Source organism: Cydia fagiglandana, chromosome 3 (assembly GCF_963556715.1).
Source record: "Cydia fagiglandana chromosome 3, ilCydFagi1.1, whole genome shotgun sequence".
Taxonomy (NCBI): domain Eukaryota; kingdom Metazoa; phylum Arthropoda; class Insecta; order Lepidoptera; family Tortricidae; genus Cydia; species Cydia fagiglandana.
Genome location: NC_085934.1, coordinates 19,098,944 through 19,122,080, shown reverse-complemented (window position 1 = coordinate 19,122,080; position 23,137 = coordinate 19,098,944). Strand labels below are relative to the sequence as shown.

The following is a 23,137-nucleotide window of genomic DNA, read 5'->3' as shown; positions in this document are numbered from 1 at the left end:
AGTTGATTGCCATCTAAATCTGGATAATATTGACAGTTTTCTTAGTCAAATCCACAAGAACAGTTGTAAGTAGAATATTACAAAAGTTGAGTCTGATTACGCCTATCAAAATGTCCTTATAGTTAGGGAGGCGAGGTAGCTAAATGGCGTAATTCAACGGCGCCGTCGAGACCTATCAAAATCGAAAGATAAAATAATTTCGAAAAGAAAAGCTCGTATGGCAAAAACCATTTTAGCGGTGGGTTTGGCGTGTACGGTTTTTCAAAAATGTTAAAAAAAACAGTTACTTGGGCATTCTCGAGCGCGTCAGATATTCATACTACGTATGCCCCGAGTGCCTCTGATAACAACGGTATACTAATCTGCCGGTTTGCGTGGTGGGGGTAGGCATATAAAGTAGTCAAAAATGCAAAAAAAAATGTACTCGAGCGCGTCAGATTTTCGGAAGGGGTGTTAAGTAGGCCCCAAGGAAGCTTCCTTTAAAAAAACTGACGATTTCGGCGTGACGATAAGTTACGATGAATTTTTGAAAATGCAAAAAAAAAAAGTTTTTTTGATATACTCGAGCGCGTCAGATTTTCATAGGGGAGGTTTATCTCGGTATCCTGAAAGCATATTTTTTTAATCTGACAAAAATGTTGGTGGGTTCTCTTAATCTGACCGAAAAAGGTTATTTGGTTTCTTTTTTTTCCTTTGTTTCTCCTTGATAAAACGGGGAATTTAAGAATGACAATAAAGCGATAGATTTGTTTATTTAAACTTTTTTTTGTAAAATGTATCGTTCGCGACTTATATGCCGCAACGCGTTCTTAGGAAGACGAAATGGCTCCTCCACACTTCCGGTCATGCGGAAACCGGCAGATTTTGTATTTTTAGTAAGTTTTAGATTTTATTCTTCAAAATAAAAAAATAAAAAATCGCGCTCGAGAATGCCGGATTAACGTTTTTTTTTACAAGTTCGCGACCCTATAACTCGGCGGCGTCAAGGACTTATCGTCAGATTAGTTAAATTTAGTCTTTAAACACTAAAATCAACCCCCAATATCTTAATCTGACGCGCTCGAGTATTTCAGACTATCCATTTTTTTTTACTAATCTGATCGTCTATCCTAGGCGCGCGTCACTACATATAGAGCTAAATACTTTACAAGGTTGTTCTATTAGGTCTAAGGTATCTCACATATCTTAAACTGCCACGCTCGAGTATTGCCGAAAATTCCCCTATTCGCCTCCCTAACTATTAGGTTGATATGCCACTTGTCCAATTTCTTGGTCGAATTTAAATTACATCTTATTCTTTCACTAACCAAAATGTGAGACGCAGAGCCCTAACTAACAACTTGGGGGTCTTAGAACTGTGTTCAAATATAATAAAAGTGATGGCAACCAACTCGTGTAGATTTAGATGTATGTCACATAATATTTGTGATACTACTTATATCTGTCCTGATTCTATTGAGTTAGCTTTTAGACATGGGACCTGTTTCATGAAAACTTGTAACATTTATTACAATTGGTGCCTCGTTTGATTAAAGAAGTTAAAAGGAGACTTTCATTTATAATACAAGTTACAAGTTTTTTTGAAACGTGCCCCTGACCATTATTGTAGGTATGTGAATGCAAATTTAGAGTTTAACAGATACCAATACAACCTTATATGTGACATCCTTTATTGTGATTATGTACGTTTGATTTTTGTCATTGGTAAGGTTTTTGCATTCGTTCGCGAAGTATGCAGTAACATCATTGTGACGCCTGCCTAGCGATGCTCGTAACCAATCAAATCGTCCCTAATTAGGGGTTGTGCACTAATTACGCGAGGTGTTTTCGGCTACTTTTTGACCCCCCCTCCTCCTTGGTGATATTTGATGAGGTTTTTGGCTACCCCCCTCCCCCCACACAACCTCACGTGTATTTTTTGGAATTTTTTTCATTCGACCAAATTTTAAGATAAATAGTATTGTTTATAGAAATTCTTGTTTATATTTCTATTTTCGTTAAATAGACTCGCTATTTTTAAGTGCAGAGTGAAGATTTATGTTTAACGAAACCGAGAAAAAGTATCTGCTCGTGTGGTAGGATTTTTTTTTCTTAGTTTCGTTCACTGTAGAAAAATACACGTGAGGTTTCCTTATACCCCCCTCCCCCAACGTGATCTATCGTGATTTTTTCGTGAACCCACCTCCCCCTATCGAACCTCGCGTGATTTGTGCACAAGCCCGTAGGAAGTATGCCTTCAACTGGTCACTGTGAAGGTGAACTTGATTTTCTAATCACGAACGATTTGGTTGGTTCCGTGCGTGACTAGGCCGGCGGACAATAAAGATTATTACTACATTCTTGCGAACAAACTACATATTATTATACATATATAGTGATATTTTAGAAATAGTGACAGATACATATTTACATTATTTACACTAAACAGTTCCTTGTGGCTATTATTTCTGGAAAGTATTACTTTAGTGTTCAACGCTAGTCAAGTCAAAGAGTACTATAAAAGTAAACGTGGATTTAATTATTTATTTTTAATCTATTACGTATTACGCCCTATTTGGTCACTGTCATAAAGTGGCAACTTTCGTATTAGTACTACAGCTGGGCATTAAAATGTGCAAGTATAAACATAATATAAGTATTTTTTTATAAAGAATAAATAGAGTGACTTGTTAAAGATTAGATTTATTATAAAATAGAATAATTTTCCGAGAGGAATCAAACGAAATTATCGAGCGATCTAACATACCATCTTGTCATGTATTTAGACGTCCTGGGTTATTTTATTTCAAGTAGTACGACACTTTTAGTTCAAATTTGGGTATTTTTACTTTATTTATACTCAGAATCACTTTCTCTTGCGATCTTAATATGAATAAAATGTCCCATAATTTCCCCCCAGTTCCCAGTTTCATCATCATATATTTAAGAGTATGACTCTTGTCGGTCGAGCAATTTCCATGTTTGGCGGTCCTCTGCCTTCTCTTTGACAGCCTGACACGACACGACGTTGATCTTTTCCTTTATTTGATCCATGTACGCTCTCCTTGGTCTTCCCCTCTTCCTGTTTGCCTCAACTTTCCCTTCCATGATATTTTTGATAAATTCGTCGTGTCGTATCAGGTGCCCAAGCATCTTTCCTCTTCCAGACAGTTTATATATTTTAATATACCGTCGTACAAAGTGAATGAAAATTGGTATCTGAATGGAAATAAAAATCTTTGGTCACTTTTTTTCCCTATTTAGGAGCGAAAACGCTCGTGATTCTGAATAGGAATAACATAAAAAAAATCCAAATTAAAAAAGTGTAGTATACAACTCTAAAATAAAATGGTCCACGTACAGTCGGCGTCAAATATATGTTTACACTTTTTGCCTTATTACAAAGGAGTAAGGTGCAAAAATGTAAACATATTTTTGACATGTGTACATGAAATGAACGATTTTGAGTCTGAACTGAAATACAAATAGAATAAAACTACCACATAGTTCCGAATTTACGTAAATTATTAAGGAAGTGCATGTCAATAGTATTTTACTTACTTTAGATTATATTAAGTTAATTGCACGTAGTGCTTCGTTTTTATTTACCAAGTTGTATTTGTGTTGTTTATAGTTTAATTGAAATTTTATTGTGTGTTGATTTGTCAGTTGTTATTTCCAATCCTTTAACTTTTGGAGTTTGATTCTAAATTAATGTAATAGGGTAATTTATCATAATTTATCATTTACTGGCCACCAGTTAATAACTGGCCACTTGATACTATGAATTCACCTATAAACAGAATTAATTTTAGTATAAGGTTTCAATAACTGGCCACCCTTCAACTACTTACTAGCCACCTTATACTAAAATGAATACATAAGTATAGGTGAATAAATATCGCATAAAATAATCATAATCATCCCACTAACCCGGAGATAAGTGGTTAAACCGTTAACCCAGTGTCAAATTGTACTGGTAACCATAGTAACTCCAGGTTTAACCGATTAACTCCGGGTTAGTGAATGGTGCAAGTGGCCCTAAGGTGGTACTGACGAATTACGCTATTTGTAAAATGAATTGTTTGATTTGATTTCTGTATAGGTAATTGTTTCAAAGGCATTGACGCCGTTTTAAAGGTTATATATGTATACAGTGTATACATATAACTCTTTGACCATAATAAGAAAGGCTCAGCCTTTTGATCTCAATAAAACTCGAATTCCACGTATATTAAATATACGAAACCAAAATTCACGAAATACGTGGTAATACTTAATTTATTTGCGCCCGCTATTTCTTTGGACACAAGTAACTTACATACCGTCGGCTAAAGTCGCAAACCTCTTAACCCTTAAATGCATGATTTTGTCTTTTTGCCCGAAATTTATGTAAGTATGTATCACATAATTGTCTGCCGATTCTAGGAAAAATAGTAAAAAAAAATATAACTTCGATTTTCACTGCGAAATCAGTGTTAGAAGTTGAATTGGCTAAGTCATATTTATGTAAATATGTAATTTTCAGTAATATATAAATGATTTTTTTACTACCATTAGAAAGGTACACTATTTGTGATATACCTATGATAAAGTGTTTAAATATAAAATAATTACATACCCCGAAAAAACCATTCAAAATCACATACAAAAAATTATCAACTTGTGGATTTTTCCAAGTTTGCCGACTTTTCGTCTTAAATTGAATGTAATTTTTATAAATTAAAAATATTGCGTAAATTTAACACTTAAATCATCACCCTATTACTTGACGTTTGGTATAAAGGTGCATTCAAGAACGTAAGCCTTTTTATTTTAAAACTGTGAGCTGTCTAATGGTTTGTAGACATTTGGCAACACTATGCATTTAAGTGTTAAATATCTCCTCCAAAGAGTTAAGTTTGCAATTATAGATATTGTTAGCCAAAGTTGCAAACCTCTTAACTTCTTTGCAGGAGATTAGACGTTTGCGATTTCAGTCAAAGATATGCGACTATTTGGGTCCAATAAGGTTTATTAGAATAGCAGGCCTTTAGCTCCTGTGGCATCCAAATGAGAAAATGCTAAGATGATGAGATTGATGAGGTATTACCATATGACCTGTAGATTTGTGATATTATTTTTATAATAACCTCTAGCCGCCCATACGTCAAACTTTGACAAGCAAAATGAAACTTTGAAGTAGTCAACACAAAGTTCAAATTAGAATGGAACAGGGGCCTTTTTTATAGGTCTTTGGGCTGCTAGAGGATAAGTTACAGGGTTGGTTTTAACGTGCGTTTGAGCTTTGTTGATTGTTGACCATAAACAGAGTGTCCTGTTTTTTATGCATGTCCATGTGTTACTGAGACGTGTATGTTTTAGTAAAGTCTAAATTATAACATCCGCACGTTTGTGTAACTAATCTTTTACATATATGAACAGTCGGCGTTGACAGTAGTGTAAATGACGCACCGAAAGTAGCTGCCACCCTCAAATACAAAGGTCACTAGATAAGTTTTGCGATAGACACATATGAAATGAAAAAGGGCCTATAATATATCCCTATTTTTAGCACATTCAGTGCCGTAAACCCGACTATCGGGTATATTTTGATTTCGTTCCCAGGCAGGACGACCCGATAATCGAGGCGGTAACGAAATTGTTGTGGGCTGGCGCGGGTCTATTGTTTGGCTGGGTGGCAATAAATGTGTTAAAAATTCCGTAGAATTTCTGGTTGGAAAATATTTACTTTCTTTTTTAATTTGCTTATAAATAAATAGATCTAAACTTTGTATGAAATGAAAATATGTGGTGTTCGATGGGTAAATACCTAGAGGTAGGTTTAACTCGATATTTCCCGTTCATAAGTATCTGACCAGCATCAGTTTGATTGTTACACATATGTATAGAGACATATTTCTTTTTTGCTAAGATATCAAAGAACTTTTGGGGCCTAGTCTGATACGCTATCTTATATACTTTTAATGCTGACTGTACTATAGGACAAAAGTCATTATGAAGTTTAAAAAAATACTAAATTATCCTTAATGTCTTGATCGATCTCAAAACTTTATTTTATTGTGTCCGATTCGTTACAGAAAAGTGCGCATGTCGGAACCCTTTCCAAGGGCATTCCCTTGTATTTTTACTACACATGATTACCAGAGTTACTTTAGCATAATAAATAATAATAAATTGTCACTGCTGTCGGCCATTGTGTTTCAAGTGTTGATTCTTATGTTGGCAGACGTGGAGCATAGAAGGGAGCGGAGATGACACTACACTGGTCAAACTGAATCAAAACGTATGTAACACGCCCCGCCCCGGCGGTTTGATCAGTTTTGTATTGGTGAACTTTTCTTTTTTATACCATTTTAGTTACAACGCACTTTTGACTCTCCGCTCTTTTGAGCTCCGAATTTTTTACCAAAGAATTCGTCGGGGCCCAACGAACTAGATGTGTGGTCGTCGAATTTTGTTTTAGGCGTTATTATGTTGGCATGCTGTGTTTACCAGTTCTCTGTTCTACACTCGAGAGCGTCGAAAACAGATCTTTTTTTTGTGTAAATTGACCAGTTTTCACTCCTCTTGAGTGTATTTATTTATTATAAATAGCGCTATTATGTAACGACATAGATAATTGAGTCATCAAAGATGTAATAAACAGTCCAATAATATTTCGAAATGGCTACTGAAAAGCGTGTGGTGATTTCATTTATTTACAAATATTTACAAGCAAATCACCGCATAATCTATAGCACTGTTCAGAAACCTTTTACTCGGCAAGTTAGTGACTCAATTGTCTATAGTAAATTGGTAAAGTCAAAGAGAATAGACTAGAGGCGTATTGTCAAAGTAAATTATGTAGTCAGTACATTTACTGCCATCTTTCGACACAAATTATTAAAACTTTTAGAACGTCATTTAACTTTGATTTTTATTCTTTCACTGATGTGTGTTAAATATCAAAAAGTATCAATAAATAAGGATTCGAAGTCAAATGACACTCTAAAAGTTTTAATCTTCTGTCGAAAGATGGCAGTAAATATACTGTGGCTACATAATTTACTTTGACAATCCGCCTCTATTTAAAATTCTCTTTGGTAAAGTTCAGCTTTACCTTTTATCTGGCGTGTGTCAGAAACTTATCACGTGTGATTAAGACTACGGTGGTTAAAAGGTTAAGGCTGCAGCACACATCCACACGATCGTGTGTAGCGTATACCGTGTGGCTCTCGTAATACAGTAGCGCTGCCGCTATATGATTTAGGGTGCACACACACTGGGTTCAGTTAATTTTGTCGCCGAATTAAAGAATGGGGTTGGGGCCAGTCAAACGTTTTCGTCCGGCGAATGACTGACAGTGTGATTGTACCATTAGGGTCTCCTCGCAACTATTGACGCGGAATCGGCAAAAGCCGTTAGAAAAAAGCCTTACCCCCTTATTCATAAACGTTTACTAAAATTAACAAGCCGATAATAATTGTTTGTCCCTTTGCGACGTATTGGTATGACAGAAAGGGACAAACGATTATTATCGGCTTGTCAACTTTAGTAAACGTTTATGAATAAGGGGGTTATTGTCTACTTTATAAGAGCAAAAAAAGAAGTCGCTCGGCTCGACCGACGCCTTACGTCCTTTGGCCGCATAATAGGTGTGGGGAGATTCTTAAGTGTAAATGCGTTATGGCACCGGCTTGTTACAGTATTCATTTGAATTTATTTTGTTTGTCAAGTATTGTAGAGTTTTTATATTATGTTTGTATCTTTATTAGTAGCGGCGCTTTGAATACAATATCAGGCGATCTATTGCATAATTGATACATTTACCTATTAAATATTGTATTCACGGCGCCGCTCAGGGGGCCTAGCTAATATGCCAATCGTTTGCGCTATGACAACGAACAGCTTTATCTCTATCACTCTTACATACTGCGATAGAGAGACAGATAGCGTTTTGTTGTCGTAGCGCAAACGATTGTCATCTTGGCTAGGCACCCAGTGCTAGTTGATTCGCAATAAACGCTCCCGTTGTATTCGTGTGTTTCATTGTTTTTTGTATACTGCTCTGTCGACGGAAATTTTCCAAATTGACAAATAAAAACAAATTTTTGCATGAGGGACGTAATTTTCCATTTTTAAAATGATTTTCGGGGATATCTTAGTCTAAAATAAGTCTAAGACTTAGAGTCTAAAGGGGCCCACAGATTACCAGTTTGCCGGACGATATGAGCCTGTCAGTTGTTCGGAGCTGACAAATTTTGCGTTTAACTGACAGGCTGATATCGTCCGGCGAACTGATAATCTGTGGGCCCCTTTAGACCTTTTTGGAAAGTTTCCGCAACTTTTAGTTGTGTACGTAGCTCGTCGCTTCCGCACTTTCTGGCCTGCATGAGGTGTGTATACGTTTCTTTATTTCGTGTTTTATTGCTATTTTTATAATAATGTACTAGTTTTGTGTGTGTCATGAAAGTTTAATAGGATTGTCCAAGCGGTGCTGCTGGCTTAACACAGTAACGCAAAACTTAGTTTAAAATTTGCCTGGGCCAGGCCTGAGATATGTCACTGTTAGTGTCAGTTTATCACTACTTTTCTGGTGGTAACAATCTAGAATGTTTTCCTAATAAATCCAAATTTAAGGCCCGGGCCTAGGGGCCTAGCAATAGTTTTGAAATGGAGAAGGGGCCCCACCTAAGTTCTAAGGGCTATACCAAGTGCCTAGGGGCCCTGTCTCTAAATCCGGGCCTGATCACCTAAGTCCTAAAACATGCGAGTTGCGAGTCATATAAAAAAAAAATCTGTTTATTTTTCAATCGAGAGGTTAGTTGTACAGTCTCAGTTACAATTTCTATATTTGGAAATTGTTTAAACTAAGCTTAGCCTTATATATATATAAACTTATATTGTTTTATTACAGTTAGTGCTTACATGTTAATACTGTTATATGCCCTTTATGTGTAAAATCGAACCTTAATCTGTCTAGGTTGAGCAAAACGGCGAAGGCCTAGAGGCGCTCGGGATGGGCGGCGGCGTGGCGCAAGTGATGCTGCAGGGCGGCGACGCGCAGGTGCTGCAGGTGCTGAGTCTCAAGGACGCCACCGTGCTCACCAAGGCCATGGTACGTCGTAGACTTGATCACCAGTCTAGGGTGAACAAAACGGCGAAGGCCTAGAGGCGCTCGGGATGGGCGGTGGCGTGGCGCAAGTGATGCTGCAGGGCGGCGACGCGCAGGTGCTGCAGGTGCTGAGTCTCAAGGACGCCACCGTGCTCACCAAGGCCATGGTACGTCGTAGACTTGATCACCAGTCTAGGGTGAACAAAACGGCGAAGGCCTAGAGGCGCTCGGGATGGGCGGAGACGCACAGGTGCTGAGTCTCAAGGACGCCACCGTGCTCACCAAGGCCATGGTATGTCGAAGACTTGATCATCAGTCTAGGGTGAACAAAACGGCGAAGGCCTAGAGGCGCTCGGGATGGGCGGAGACGCGCAGGTGCTGAGTCTCAAGGACGCCACCGTGCTCACCAAGGCCATGGTATGTCGTAGACTTGATCATCAGTCTAGGGTGAACAAAACGGCGAAGGCCTAGAGGCGCTCGGGATGGGCGGCGGCGTGGCGCAAGTGATGCTGCAGGGCGGCGACGCGCAGGTGCTGCAGGTGCTGAGTCTCAAGGACGCCACCGTGCTCACCAAGGCCATGGTACGTCGTAGACTTGATCACCAGTCTAGGGTGAACAAAACGGCGAAGGCCTAGAGGCGCTCGGGATGGGCGGTGGCGTGGCGCAAGTGATGCTGCAGGGCGGCGACGCGCAGGTGCTGCAGGTGCTGAGTCTCAAGGACGCCACCGTGCTCACCAAGGCCATGGTACGTCGTAGACTTGATCACCAGTCTAGGGTGAACAAAACGGCGAAGGCCTAGAGGCGCTCGGGATGGGCGGAGACGCGCAGGTGCTGAGTCTCAAGGACGCCACCGTGCTCACCAAGGCCATGGTATGTCGTAGACTTGATCATCAGTCTAGGGTGAACAAAACGGCGAAGGCCTAGAGGCGCTCGGGATGGGCGGAGACGCGCAGGTGCTGAGTCTCAAGGACGCCACCGTGCTCACCAAGGCCATGGTATGTCGTAGACTTGATCATCAGTCTAGAGTCAACAAAACGGCGAAGGCCTAGAGGCGCTCGGGTTGGGCGGCGGCGTGGCGCAAGTGATGCTGCAGGGCGGCGACGCGCAGGTGCTGCAGGTGCTGAGTCTCAAGGACGCCACCGTGCTCACCAAGGCCATGGTATGTTGTAGACTTGATCGCCAGTCTAGGGTGAACAACACGGCGAAGGCATACTGAAGGCCACTGTCATATTTGAGGTTGGGGGTCCTGAAGTATTTATACTATTTTAAAGTCGGATACTACACAGAGTACCTTAGGGTAGGTCAGAATCCCCAAATCCTCACTACTCGAAATTTTACTATGCTCACTGCTAACTATGGGAATTGATAGGGTCGCGGTTCGAGCCACTATGCCCACTATGGCTCAAGTTATGAGATCGGATCAGATCCGCTTCATTAGTTTTTTTACATATAACGTTATTCGTGTGTTTATACGTGATTCGTGTGGAGATTATGATTATAACTTATATAAGTTAGGGTGGTATTCCACCTGTCAATTTCTTTGTCCAATGTCAGTGTCAGTTTGTCACCTAATTTTGAACTTTACCTTCAAGTGATAGGGTTCATATTTGCATAATTCCTGACACCCTTATGCCTTATAAAGGGCAAAATGTGAGACGCAATACACATCGCCCATCGCTAGAGTTTATCTCGTCGCAATAAGCTGTACAAGTGACAATGAATATATAAATTCAAACGTTATTCTTGTGAATTCAAACCAAATTAACGTTCGCGACTGTACATTTCAGCAACAAGTGAAAGCGGAGCGCGACGCAGTAGTGGCGGACTCCTAGCTGCTAACCCTGGTGGCGCAGGCCGACTCCGACTCCGAGCTGCTGGAGGAGCGCGCGTAGCGGCCGGCCGCGCCGCCGCCGCTGCTGTGGTTCAAGCCGCGCCTGCCGGCTGGCACGGCCCAAGGGAACTAAAACTTCAAATGATGACACAGACTGCCCAGGCGGGCTAGCCGAGCCAATCGCTTGCGCTTCGCCATCGAATCGCTTTGTGTCTCTATCACTCTCCTAGTGTGACAGTGACAGTTGCGTTTCGTTCGCTACGGAGCGTTAGCGATTTACATGTTGTTTACGCTGCTAAGGTAAATGGCGGTATCTCAATAAGAAATGGACTTGGAAATGGAACTTTCAGATCATATTCATTTAAAATACTGCTTTTTAGCTCAGCACCAGCTATGAGATTAGGAGAGGCTTCGTTACACTGCCGTGAGCGGCTGTCAGTGTGATGAGCCCTTAAGAGATTCTCAGACTTCGCAACAAATCGCGTGCAATTTTTGGTAGGAGTTGCGCCATTCGCACGGACTGATAACGCAACGTCACTTAGCAGAGGACCCATGTAATTGAAGGGATGTTTACAAAAACAACATAATTGACTACACTGGTTGACACCTGAATCGATTAACAATGTTCTTAAAAAAGTGTCAACCGCTCTAAGCAGTTATGTTGTTTTTGTAAACATCCCTTCAATTTAGTGAACATTTTATCTGTGACTGGCAGTTAGGTGCTATCAACCCTAAGTGCAACAATTTCAATCGATCATTGAAATGCCGCAATACAAGTAAAAATCGCATGCAATTTGTTGGAAGGCGAGTGGACCCTTTTTAAATGACAGGTTGAAATGTCATCAGCAATTAGTGCCGTCACAAGATAGATACAGGTTTAGAATGTATGAAATTTTCTGTAATAATATAAGGAGCGTACATGAACTGTAGGCGCCAGCACAGGATGCTGTTTAGTGGCGTGATGAGTAAGAGTCAAGTTGAGGTTTCCGAACTACCTGTATCTATTTAAATCAATGAATACATCTACAAGTAACATTAAACACTAGATTTAATAACAATACAATTTGGTGTTAATATTGGTTGTAGTTGTAGCACATACTATAAATGAAAAGCCATTTTATTCTACAGAGTGCAGAGTTGTTTATGTATAGTTTTCAGTCAGTCTGCTGTTGAAACTAAGATACGGGTGATAGTCGCTAGCAAGGGCTCCTGTCTTTTTTATAGCCTGTAAAACTACACTTCTAAGTGTCTAGCGCGAAACACGAAATTTCGTTATCTGGCTCTCTGTCACTCTTGCATATTCGAGCAATAGATTGGTAGACAACGACATTTCGATTTTCGTGTTTCGCGGTAGTCCATTTGTATACCATCTTCGACACACTTAACTTGCAATTTAAACCTTATTGCAATAATATAAGGTCTACACACAGTTGAGTGTGTTGCTGATCGTACCCGATACCGAACAAAATGGCGCCCGAAACAAGATGGCGGGCTATATATATTTACTGTTCAGACAAAAATTTGGCCTTCCAGTAATGTGAATGTCCAACTTGTCATCGCAATGCGTGATATAAGCAAGCTCGTATGGCCCTCTCCTGTATTATATAAAAGTTCGATTAGATAATTAAGATGCCAATGGCATTCAGATTATATTAGATTATTTATTAATTACGTTACACTAATTTATTTATTTATGAGACTTAAATTATTTATACAAATCCAGTGGATAGAGATTTGTGCAATAACCTTTTTACAACCTGCTTTTATTTTATTTAGTAAAAGTCGCGCGGCTTGCGCCTAGCGAATAAGAAACATTCCTTTTACATACTATTTATTTTAAGCTAGATTGTTATTAACATTGTTGTTTGTTTTATTTCTTATTTATTTGTTACGACATATTTAATTTGATTCTAGTCTGCAGCGAGTCAGAAGTACTATTCTAGTCTAAATGAGTATCGAAATATTCTAAGTCAATCAAAGAAGTCAGATGCAAAATGTTTAAAGAAACTCCGTGTAAATAGTTTTGTAAAATACTTAGCTGAATTACTAGAGTAATAATCCTGCTAGTACGTTGTACTTGATGCCATAGGCGACTCAACTAATAAGCTTGCAAAGTCAAAGACAGCTCAACATGGAGTCGGTGGATATCAAACGTCAACTTCGACTTTGCAGCGCAATTCGTTCAGTGGCCTATGTTGACAAAAAATATATTCCTATGCGGGAACATTAACTTTCCAAGAGAAATGATCTTATTCGTGTTTAAAATTTGTGTATACAAAATTGTAATTTGTACAAAAGCTGTTCTTTTGGTTCAATCGGATGTTTCTAAAAACTTAAGATTTTTATAAAATTAGGCATAGTTTCCAAAGATCCGCGTTAAACGTTAGATAAGTAAACGTATTCAGGAATAACGTAAGGTAGGTTCATAGAAGAGTACAAAGTGAGAGCTCTATATTATTTATTTAAAAGAATTCTGCGAAAAGACGGAAACGAATAAGTATTAACTAATTCAGTCATTTGATTTGATCTGAATATTGAAAGTTGTTTATTTTAATTTTGTTTTTAATTTATACCAAAGAGCGTAGTTAGATTGTGTTTTGTTCCGTATGGATAACGTTGGAAGCACAATTTTGTTGTTAAGTACAATTTGTGATTGTAAATAAAGGTATGACTGTGTGAATATTACAATCATTAAAGTATTTACGTACAACAAATTGTTTCATTTAAAACTGTATTACTAATGCCACATTACCTGTTTACTTCGAATTTGGCCGTTACATAATATAATGCCCCATTTACACGAGAGCTTTTTCAACGCGCGTTAAAAAAGCGCTCGAATCCGTCTACACGCTAAATTCGATTTAACGACCAACGCTTAACGTCGAAAATCCAATAGCGCTTGATACTCGTAAAAAGCGCCACCGCCATCGTGTTAATAAATACACATGTATTGTATCCATTTATAAATAAAGAAAGATATGGTGTAACGAACTATTTTTAACCACTTTTGCAGCTATAATTTATTTTTCACCACAACAGCTCGGAAAGGCTTACTTTGCACTTCAAGAACTGATAGCAAAGTTGCATTTTATTCACATGGGAGGCAAAGTAATCAAATGCAAATTTTGAGTTGTTTTCTTATGTTGGCTGGTAGAATTGATATTATGGATGATAAATATTTAATAACATTCATTTGGATTTGATTTTGTTTGATATTTTACATTTAATATTTGCCTCGGGTTGGTGTGGTGAAAAATTTTGTGTTTCGGGGGCAAATTTTGTTTAACCCTCATGCTTTAAAACCCTCGCAACGCTCAAGATTCCATTTTTCGACCCACTCGCTACGCTCGTGGTTCAATTTTGGAATCTTTCGCTTGCTCGGGTATCAATATTAGCACGAGCGGTTAAACAACAACTTTGCCCCCTTGTAAAACAAATAACTATTGATGCCTAAGATTGATGCTGACCTATAAAATTAAACGTACCAAAGGTAATGCCGGCTACATATGTAACGATAAATCGTTGCGATAAAACTGTGCAGATAAATCGAACCGTGTGTATGGCAAATCGTTGTCGATTATCGTAACCATTTGTCATACACACGGTTCGATTTATCTGCACAGTTTTATCGCAACGATTTATCGTTACGTATGTAGCCGGCATAAGATAGGCGTTCGAGTTACCCCGGCTACTCACGTAACGATAAATCTGTGCAGATAAATCGAACTGTGTGTATGACAAATCGTTACGATAATCGACATACACACGGTTCGATTTATCTGCACAGTCGGACTGCACAGTTTTATCGCAACGATTTATCGTTACGTGAGTAGCCGGGGTTACATTTCCATACATTTGGTTTTTACGCGGATATAACCAAACGGAGTAGCCATTAACAGGCGTACCGCTCTATTGAAAATAGAAGCGGCCAATGTTCATACACATTATCTGCCCTCCTAAGCTAAAAAGCGGTATTTGCATTAAATTTTCATTGAAAATACGACCTTTTAGCTTAGGAGGGAAGGACGTATTTTCAATGAAAATTTTATGCAAATACCGCTTTTTAGCTTAGGAGGGCAGTTATATGGACTGACATGGCTATTTTTACGTTACGTTTACGTATACATTTGACGTGCCCCTCCCCCGCAAAAATCGGCAGATTGTTTTGTACCGAAAATTACAGACCAAGGCGTCTCCTTTTGGTTATATCCTCTAAGGTGGCATCAGATACTTTTGGCACGTTGTTTCATCCTTTTACTATCGATGCTGACTTGACTGTTACCCCCAGTAGTTCTTATTGATTTCAAAGTACTGAAAAGTAAAACTTCCACTTCTGTACTGACAACTAGAGCCAGCGCGGAGTTTTTAGCGAACAAAAGTTCTGAACATTCTCGAGATTTATAGGTTTATAAACTAGTATAAGAAACAAGCAAAATAAGGAATGCACATATTTATTATATCAATATGAACTGGGAAACAATCTGTCAATGGTAACAAAAACAAAGGGAGTATAAAAACACAAATATAAAAATGAAACAACAAACATATTCCACTAATGCTTTATACATTAGGTAATAAGCAAGTCGATTAACATTTGCTGTTACAACGGTAAAGGTGTGCTTTTCCACAATTTTTAATTAAAAATCGACAAGAAAACTATTATACAAATTCTTCTACAACTTAATTTGATAACGTCACATGGCCTTACATTTCATATACACTTTCTAAAGCTAATTCTGGCTTATCATAGCCTAGCTCCTCAGGAGTTTCAATGCCGAGTTCTGTGAGGGTCGGTCGGATTTCTTGGATGATGTATGGGTAGATTTCGCTCTGTTTCGCGCCGCACTTGTCCTTGCAGGCCTCGATGAACCTAACAGCGAGAGAGTAGTCGTTGACGCGGCGGCAGGCGTGCAGGGCGGCCCTGATGATCTTTGGGTCAGGCACCAAGTCCATACCGCAGAGGTCATTCATGCCCTTGCGGATTTCCCAGCCATCAATATCGGGTCTGTTGAAGAACTGCTCATATCTGTAAATAGGACATAGACACTGTTATTACAATTGAATTACACTTAGATGTCAAACAATTATGACTACAAAGAAATCCTATAAGAATTTAAATTTCAACATGACCAAGTGAGTAAGTAATGAACACCTCTACCTCTTTTTTAACACTTTGACTACCGAGAACCCGCCTGATAGGCACTCGTAATGTTAGCTCAGATGCCGGACAACCCGCCCAGCGGGTTCTTTTGTACGCAGATATAGACAACCGGTTTCTGGGGTAGTGCGCCGTTTTTTGCCCGGTTGCGAAAGTGTTAATTAAAGCAAAAAAAATTATGTCTCTACAGGTCTTATATTTCAATATGTTCTTGTGAAATATTGTATTTTCAATATAAGGATTTTTCTTGTTCATTTAGTTTTTGGAAACTTTGTAAGTTTTAAGAGGGATACTTTGTAAGGTAAGGGTAAGGTCTACTAATAACTTGTCAGCATCACAGACATCATCGGCCACTTGATTTAACTATGTGAGACTTTAACTTTTAGTGAACAATACAAATGAATTATATGGTTGACAATATAGGCCTGACACTATAATAAAGTCAACAAAGTGTTCAAATAAAAATTGACATTTTATAAACAGAAGTTTATAAATTAACACACTCAAGATTCAAGTGGTCCCAGGGACCACCATAGGTCCTTTGACCACTAGTTAAGCATTACTGATCCATTCTACAGATATTTCATGCTCATGCAAAATATATTGACTAGTGAACAATAAAATTACCCTTTAAACTCTCGAGTTTTGTACACATATTTAATTACACAAAAAAATCAAATCTAATTATATCGCGGTAGACCCATTTGTGTAATTAAATATGAATAAAATTACCTTTTAAAATTAAATGTATGAAGTCAAAAAGAACAATTTTAATAACGGACTAGAATTATCATTAATCAATCAATCATGAATCATCAGATTTTCACATATTCAATTACACAAACGGGTCTACCGCGATATAATTTCATTGTTTTTACCTTTAATTCCGACGTTTCAGCTGAGTTGCACCAGCAACAATAGTTTGTGTAATTGAATATGTGTACAAAACGCGAGAGTTTAAAGTGTTATATCAGATTTTCAGTTTAGAATGATAGTGAGTTAAGAATATTACAATACAGTCTGCTAAAAATGTAGTCTTATAATGGAATACTTAAGTTACTTCAGTGTTAATTGGTACTTGTATTTTTTTTTCATTACTAATAAATGAAACAATTACTTCTCATTCATCACTAACACAAGTTACTAAAGTACCAATACACTCGATTTTTTTATCTGCACTGTGGTAATTAATAGATTATACAGGTATGAACTGATTGAGTGAAGGAAATTTATCCCAACACGAAAAGCAATTGGAGCAAAATCAATATTATTTTACAGATTTTCCAAGGCTTCTTAGAAGTCTTTAACTAACTCATATATTATTATTACACTGATATTTGTCAGTAATGCATGTAGGTGCATGAGGAAAATTGACTGACATACTGACATAACATTAAACACCTTATGACTTCTTATCTAAGAGGATAGTGGAAACCTACGTCCACATGCTAAAATTAATAATACTCATTAATGAAATGCACAAATAATAAAAGAACATTATTCGTAATACGAAATCGTGAAAATGTTATTGGTAATGTCAAGATTTTCCTACTTTTCAGTTACATAACTCGAAATTCACGTCAATGATAAACTAACCTGCAGTCGAATTCTTCATCGGACTCGACTGGGCCGCCATGGGATTTTCGCACTTGGAAGGCACCGTTGACCCTCACTGTAGGAACCAGAGACCTTTTGAGGACATTGGCCAGATTTCCCGTTACTGATCTCAACATTTTTGTGGTTTTACAGGAACTTTAGCAAGGATAACAAATGGCTGCCGAAAACCATAGACAATACTGAGCTGCCAGTTTGTGGGAATGACGTTTAGTAGTGTTGCGACACGTTAATTTTACGTTTAGTCAAATTCGATTACGGTACGACTTCAGTCGAAATTTGAATTTGTACGATAGGGACGCAGCTATTTGCTAGAATGGAAAGGGATAAATTAATGTGTCTCATCTTATTTTCATTCTCCTGTATATTGTAGTCGTATTCCTATTATAGTTTCAAACATAGACAGAGAGAATCATATTATCTATGTCTTCCACTAGAAAAGGATGAGTATAGTTTCATTGTTCTTATTAGTAAAGGTTCCGTCAAACAGGCGCGTTTTCCGGGCGGGGCGTGACCGTGTTATATGCAAAAGCGGCGCACCCCGCCCGGAATACACGCCTGTGTGACGGAACCTTTACTAATAAGAACAATGAAACTATACTCATCCTTTTCTAGTGGAACCTTTACTGACAAATTTGGTTTGACCAACTATATTTATATTGCAGTTTCGTCGTCTGTGTCAACAAATCGGTACTTCTTATGATTAAATTTCTAAAGGAAACTACTTGTTACACTGAATGAATACTTTATTCGTAAAGAATATTCTGTCTTCTGTTAACAAAATGATATATTGATATTGTTCAATATTATGAAAACAACGATAGTTAATATTAGTCAATTATTTCTAATAATACAAAAAACAAAGGCAGGCTTACAAATAACATAATTAACACATACTAAATATTGGATACGTCTGACTCTCTTGGTGCTTGATTTTTTATTAGGTTAACAGTAGTAAGGCTTTTTGGTGTTCACATTTTCCTTCGCTTCTTCTTTTTGTGTGCAGAAATGCTTTCCTGGCCACTGTCATCTTCGCTAGAGCTACCCGAGGAGCTGCTATCACTGTCACTGCTCGAGGAACTACTGTTAGATGAACTGTCTGAGGCCACTCCAGTGCCTTGGCTAAGGTCCATGCTACTTGCAATTTTGTACAAATCTGGTTCCTTGGCTTCTAGTACCTTAACCCACTTTTTGGATAGTTTTGGACGTCCACGGACAGTTTTATGCCAGACGACAGGGAAGTTGGTGCGGCTGCAGAAATTCTGTGTAACTGCAACAGTGTCGTCCAAGTTCAAGACAACATGCCACCAACCTCCGGGGACAAATACTGTTTCACCAGGCTTCTGCAGAATTTCAACCTGAAAAAATACTCAACATTTATGTTTCTAAAATATTCTTTAATGGCATGTGAATCATGATGAAAAGATTGATATCTGAACTATCTGAAGTGCTTATGTCAATAAATCTCAAGTATTTAGTAAAAGATATTGTAAAACTAGTAATATGAATAAATCTTTTCCTGCACTGGTCCTAGAGCAATATTATATTCCATTTACAGCATCTTTTTGTTGTGCTGTTTTGGATCAACAGAAACACAACAGAGCACTATTTGGATAAATGAAATAAAAAGTAATAACTTCATATCTTACAGGTTTATATTCCTTTGGCCAGCTATCTAGTTGAGTCTTTGGGTAAATAAGCTTAAACCAAGTAATAGCTTCATCTCTCTGTTTTCCTCCCATAGCACCAGTCACCTTAATCAGCTCCCTCGGAGTCTGCGTCGGAAACAGACACCATCTCTTGTGACCAAACACTAGAGCATTCCAGGCACTTGTTCCCAGCGGGTCAATGTGGATGCCGGTCCCCGACCTCTGTGGCCCCATCACGAACCAGCGGTATGGAGGCCTTCTCTCTTCACCACAATACTTAAACAAATCATCCCTAAAATATCTAGGGACCTCATAGTCTTCAAGAAGCTTTTTCCTTCGCGGATGCTCTCCAAAACTACTATCAAAAATATAAAGCGGACTATCATCAGTCGTTGTCCTCGCATACTCTACGTAATACTTCATTTTCATCTTAACACTATAACCCTCATTGTCTTCCCCGCATTTAAATTTTTGGTTCCGATACTTTTTGGCTAGTCTATCTAAAGTCCACTTGTGGTTAGCTTTCCAGTTTGTCTGGACATTGGTTATTACTACAGGTTTATAAATTTTCTCGTATTTGTCTATAAATTCTTGTGGCGAGACCAGGGTCTCGCTTATTCTGTGTACATTGTCATTACATTTGAGGAATTCCTCAAAGTTACCTGCATACTTGCAGGCGGTCCATTGGCACTTGTCTGCTAACTCTGTGGGTATACAAAACAATGTTATTAGCTCCTGAAAAATGTGAGTAGCCAAAATTAATGTACGTACTTGATAAGATAAAAACTAAAATTGATTGCTCTAGATTAACGCTTTAACTAAAGTTTCCATCAAGCATTTCAATAACCTAGTGACAAAAACAGACTTCACACGATAATCGAAGGTCGCAAAATGTTGCTTAAATCAAATAGTGAAAGAACCAAACGTTAGCCACGCGTTGATGGAGATCTTTCTAGAACTTGTACAATACGAGACGTATTTAGAACTAATGTTTCAAAGACACTAATTCAAGTAAACCCTACTTTTGGTAAAATAAAAAAAAAAACCCTTAAATACTTGTTAAATCATCATGAATTCTTCAAAACTAGTAGACTAAAATGTTGCAAAACCTTAGCTTGTTTTGTAAACTCACCTGGTCGAGCTTTCCTTTTTACATCCTTGATCCTTTTCTTGGCTTTATGCGACAATTTGAATTCGTTTTCCATTTCAGTGATAAATTTCTGGGATTTTAGAATACAATTGCCGCAAAAATCCTTGTGCTAAATTGTTACTTGTTACATTGACACTTTGACAGACAAGTTTCCACCTGGTACCTCGCCACAGCGCCGCTCGCCCCGCTCCGCCCATGAAGTTATATTGTTTAAACTGGAGCGATTTGTCACTTTTTTTGCCACACTAATTTGAACTTTATCACCGAGATAGAAAGTTGTTCGTACCAGACTAGAGAAAACGGTCCACATGAGATAGAAAACCCGAGCCCTGTGTCTCACTCGCACATGTTGCCAATGTTAAAAAGATACCATTGTGGTAGAAATTATATCAATATACTACTGAAATTCATTATCTTCTTATAATATTTTAGTGCTATATTCCGATTACAGTTCTGATATCTTTTAAGTAATTTGTTAATTATTATGATGTTAATATTATTAACTGATTAAGCCAAGCATGTGTACAAAAAAAAAACAGTAAATTGAATATGGTAGAAATTGTAGTAACTTGAATATTAATTGGTATCCCCAACTTGATGACGTATTTTTCGTGTATTTACAAAATACGTAAATGGCGCCGCTTAGCATTTATTCATAAAATATTTTAAAAAATGGTTAAAACATGTTGTGTGTGGGGTTCTAGAAGTGAAAGCTACGCTGATTGTGGAATATCTTTTAAGGGTTGGTCACAATTATTCAATTTTACGATAAAAATACAAGAATACATTGTCAAACTCATTAGGGTTACCATGATGTCGGTACGATTTAGATCGGTCTTACAGAATTATTATTACGTACTTAATGTAAAAATAAGTTTAGGTACCTAAATAGTATACTAATAAATAAATAAAGATAACTATACTTATTTCGGCATGTTTAATTATTCGGTTCACGTAATGAGAGCTAATAATTGCCAAAAATTAAATCCAATGTCCTTAGACATTACAGACTCATATTTATACATAATATTTAATTACTGAAACGTTAATTCTAACTATTTATATATATGTAATCGATTCTATATAGGTTGAACACATATTTCCGTCCGTATACAACGGCGGCAAATTTGAAAATTTTGTTGCAATTACAGATCTACAATGACGCTTACGCTTAAAGAATAGCTAAAGTATGCAAAAGGGAAGTCATCACGTATATTAACACACCATGAGTATGATATTGATAGTGATAGGTATTTTGTTAAATTATGAAGAGCATAAATAGTGTAAGATGCCGGTTTACACGGTTAAATGTAAGTTTTTATTTCGTTGTGTGCTAATATTTTATCATTTTAGTCAATAATCAAGATAATTTCGTGTAAAAACATAAATTGTTACGCAACGCTAGGGCTTGACAAAATGACTAGTATCGATAACCAGTCGGCATAGTAATAATAACTACAAAGTTATTTGCGAAACAAGTGTTAAAAGTAGGAATTAAATTCGCAATGAGTGGTGATTAATTAAAACACGACCGATGGCAGTGTTTTTGATCGATACGATTTGCGAATTACCTAGTTACCTAATGCAACTACAACGTTTTACCCGACCCTGGATATCTGTCTCGCTCTCTCTTATAGCTGTGTCTTTGATGGACGTACGGCGGACCACCTTCCTCACAATCGACCATGATCGCATTGATCGCGATCCAATACGCTCATCCCATCTGTAATAGATTTTATAACGACTAAAAGCTTTTATAACGACTAAATTAAGTAAGGTTGTGTGAAGCGTTTTACAGAAGGGAAAATGACTATCCATCTCTTTTCTGGGGCAATTATACTAGCATAGGGAAAATACAGTATTATTCTCTCTGATTATGTGCGAATGAGAAAAGAACCTGGCCAAACTATATAATCCATCTTATGCTAATATCCCACATTCATGTGACTTATGGTCACCCTAATTAGAAAGAGATGCAGGGCTCAGGTTTAACCTCTCATGTGGACACACTTTTTGGCCACTGTACACAATCCGGATTATTAATTCTAAATCCGTGGCTCCGCCGGCGCCGAGAGCAGTCAGTAGTCGGGCACTCTCGAGCACTCTAGTGATGCTCTAGTGTCTAGAGTAGAGCAGTTAACCTTCGAGTTGATACCGAATAAAAAATACTGTCCAGATCGATTAATCATTCGATGAAATTCTCAGTAATAAAAATATCCAACATGTTTTATATGTCATGTTATTTAATTTATTTAAAAAACTTGTCAAAAAATAATCCACATTGGTGCAATCAATGAATTAAATTAGATTATACTATGGAATTTATTATTATTATATCGATACCTATTATTATTATCAAGCAATCGAGCTTTCGATTACGTTAGGCGTTAAATCTCTATCATCTCTATATTGAGTTTTCCTGTCTATGGTAGTAATTGTAGTGTTGTGCACCTAGCACAAAGATATAATCGATCGATTTAGGATTTTTAGGAGAGACGCGATGGAATTAATTCACCAAAATTATATTTATATTACTCGATTTAAAGTTGATATACAAAATGTGAAATATTAGAGTGAATAAAAGTTAAAAATAATTCAAACAAACACTTTTATCTTATGGAAAAATAATCAAATACTTATGAATGGCAAGCACGAATGA

At 37.7% G+C, this 23,137-nt stretch overlaps 3 protein-coding genes across 3 annotated transcripts in view; 1 reads left to right on the top strand and 2 right to left on the bottom strand.

Moving 5' to 3' along the window:
- The window catches only part of LOC134680310 (DNA-binding protein P3A2), a 47,106-nt gene extending 33,485 nt beyond the window's left edge, over positions 1-13,621 (top strand). The window contains exons 13-14 of the mRNA XM_063539420.1: positions 10,101-10,235; positions 10,864-13,621. Coding sequence (XP_063395490.1) covers positions 10,101-10,235; positions 10,864-10,908 — 180 coding nt within the window. The 3' untranslated portion in view covers positions 10,909-13,621. The remainder of the gene's footprint in view (positions 1-10,100; positions 10,236-10,863) is intronic.
- A 1,721-nt stretch (positions 13,622-15,342) lies between these two features.
- LOC134680269 (cytochrome c oxidase subunit 5A, mitochondrial) lies at positions 15,343-17,863 on the bottom strand. Its single transcript, XM_063539363.1, has 2 exons — positions 17,662-17,863; positions 15,343-15,933 (listed from the first exon to the last, which is right to left on the bottom strand). The coding sequence occupies exons 1-2, from the start codon at positions 17,796-17,798 to the stop codon at positions 15,612-15,614; spliced, it is 459 nt and encodes a 152-aa protein (XP_063395433.1). The 5' UTR covers positions 17,799-17,863; the 3' UTR covers positions 15,343-15,611.
- A 541-nt stretch (positions 17,864-18,404) lies between these two features.
- Positions 18,405-23,137, bottom strand: part of LOC134680285 (bifunctional arginine demethylase and lysyl-hydroxylase PSR) — a 359,994-nt gene continuing 355,261 nt past the window's right edge. Inside the window, exons 2-4 of the mRNA XM_063539388.1 lie at positions 20,461-20,627; positions 19,329-20,032; positions 18,405-19,037 (exon numbers count right to left, since the gene is read on the bottom strand). Of these exons, the coding sequence (XP_063395458.1) occupies positions 18,651-19,037; positions 19,329-20,032; positions 20,461-20,533 (1,164 nt within the window). The 5' untranslated portion in view covers positions 20,534-20,627 and the 3' untranslated portion in view covers positions 18,405-18,650. The remainder of the gene's footprint in view (positions 19,038-19,328; positions 20,033-20,460; positions 20,628-23,137) is intronic.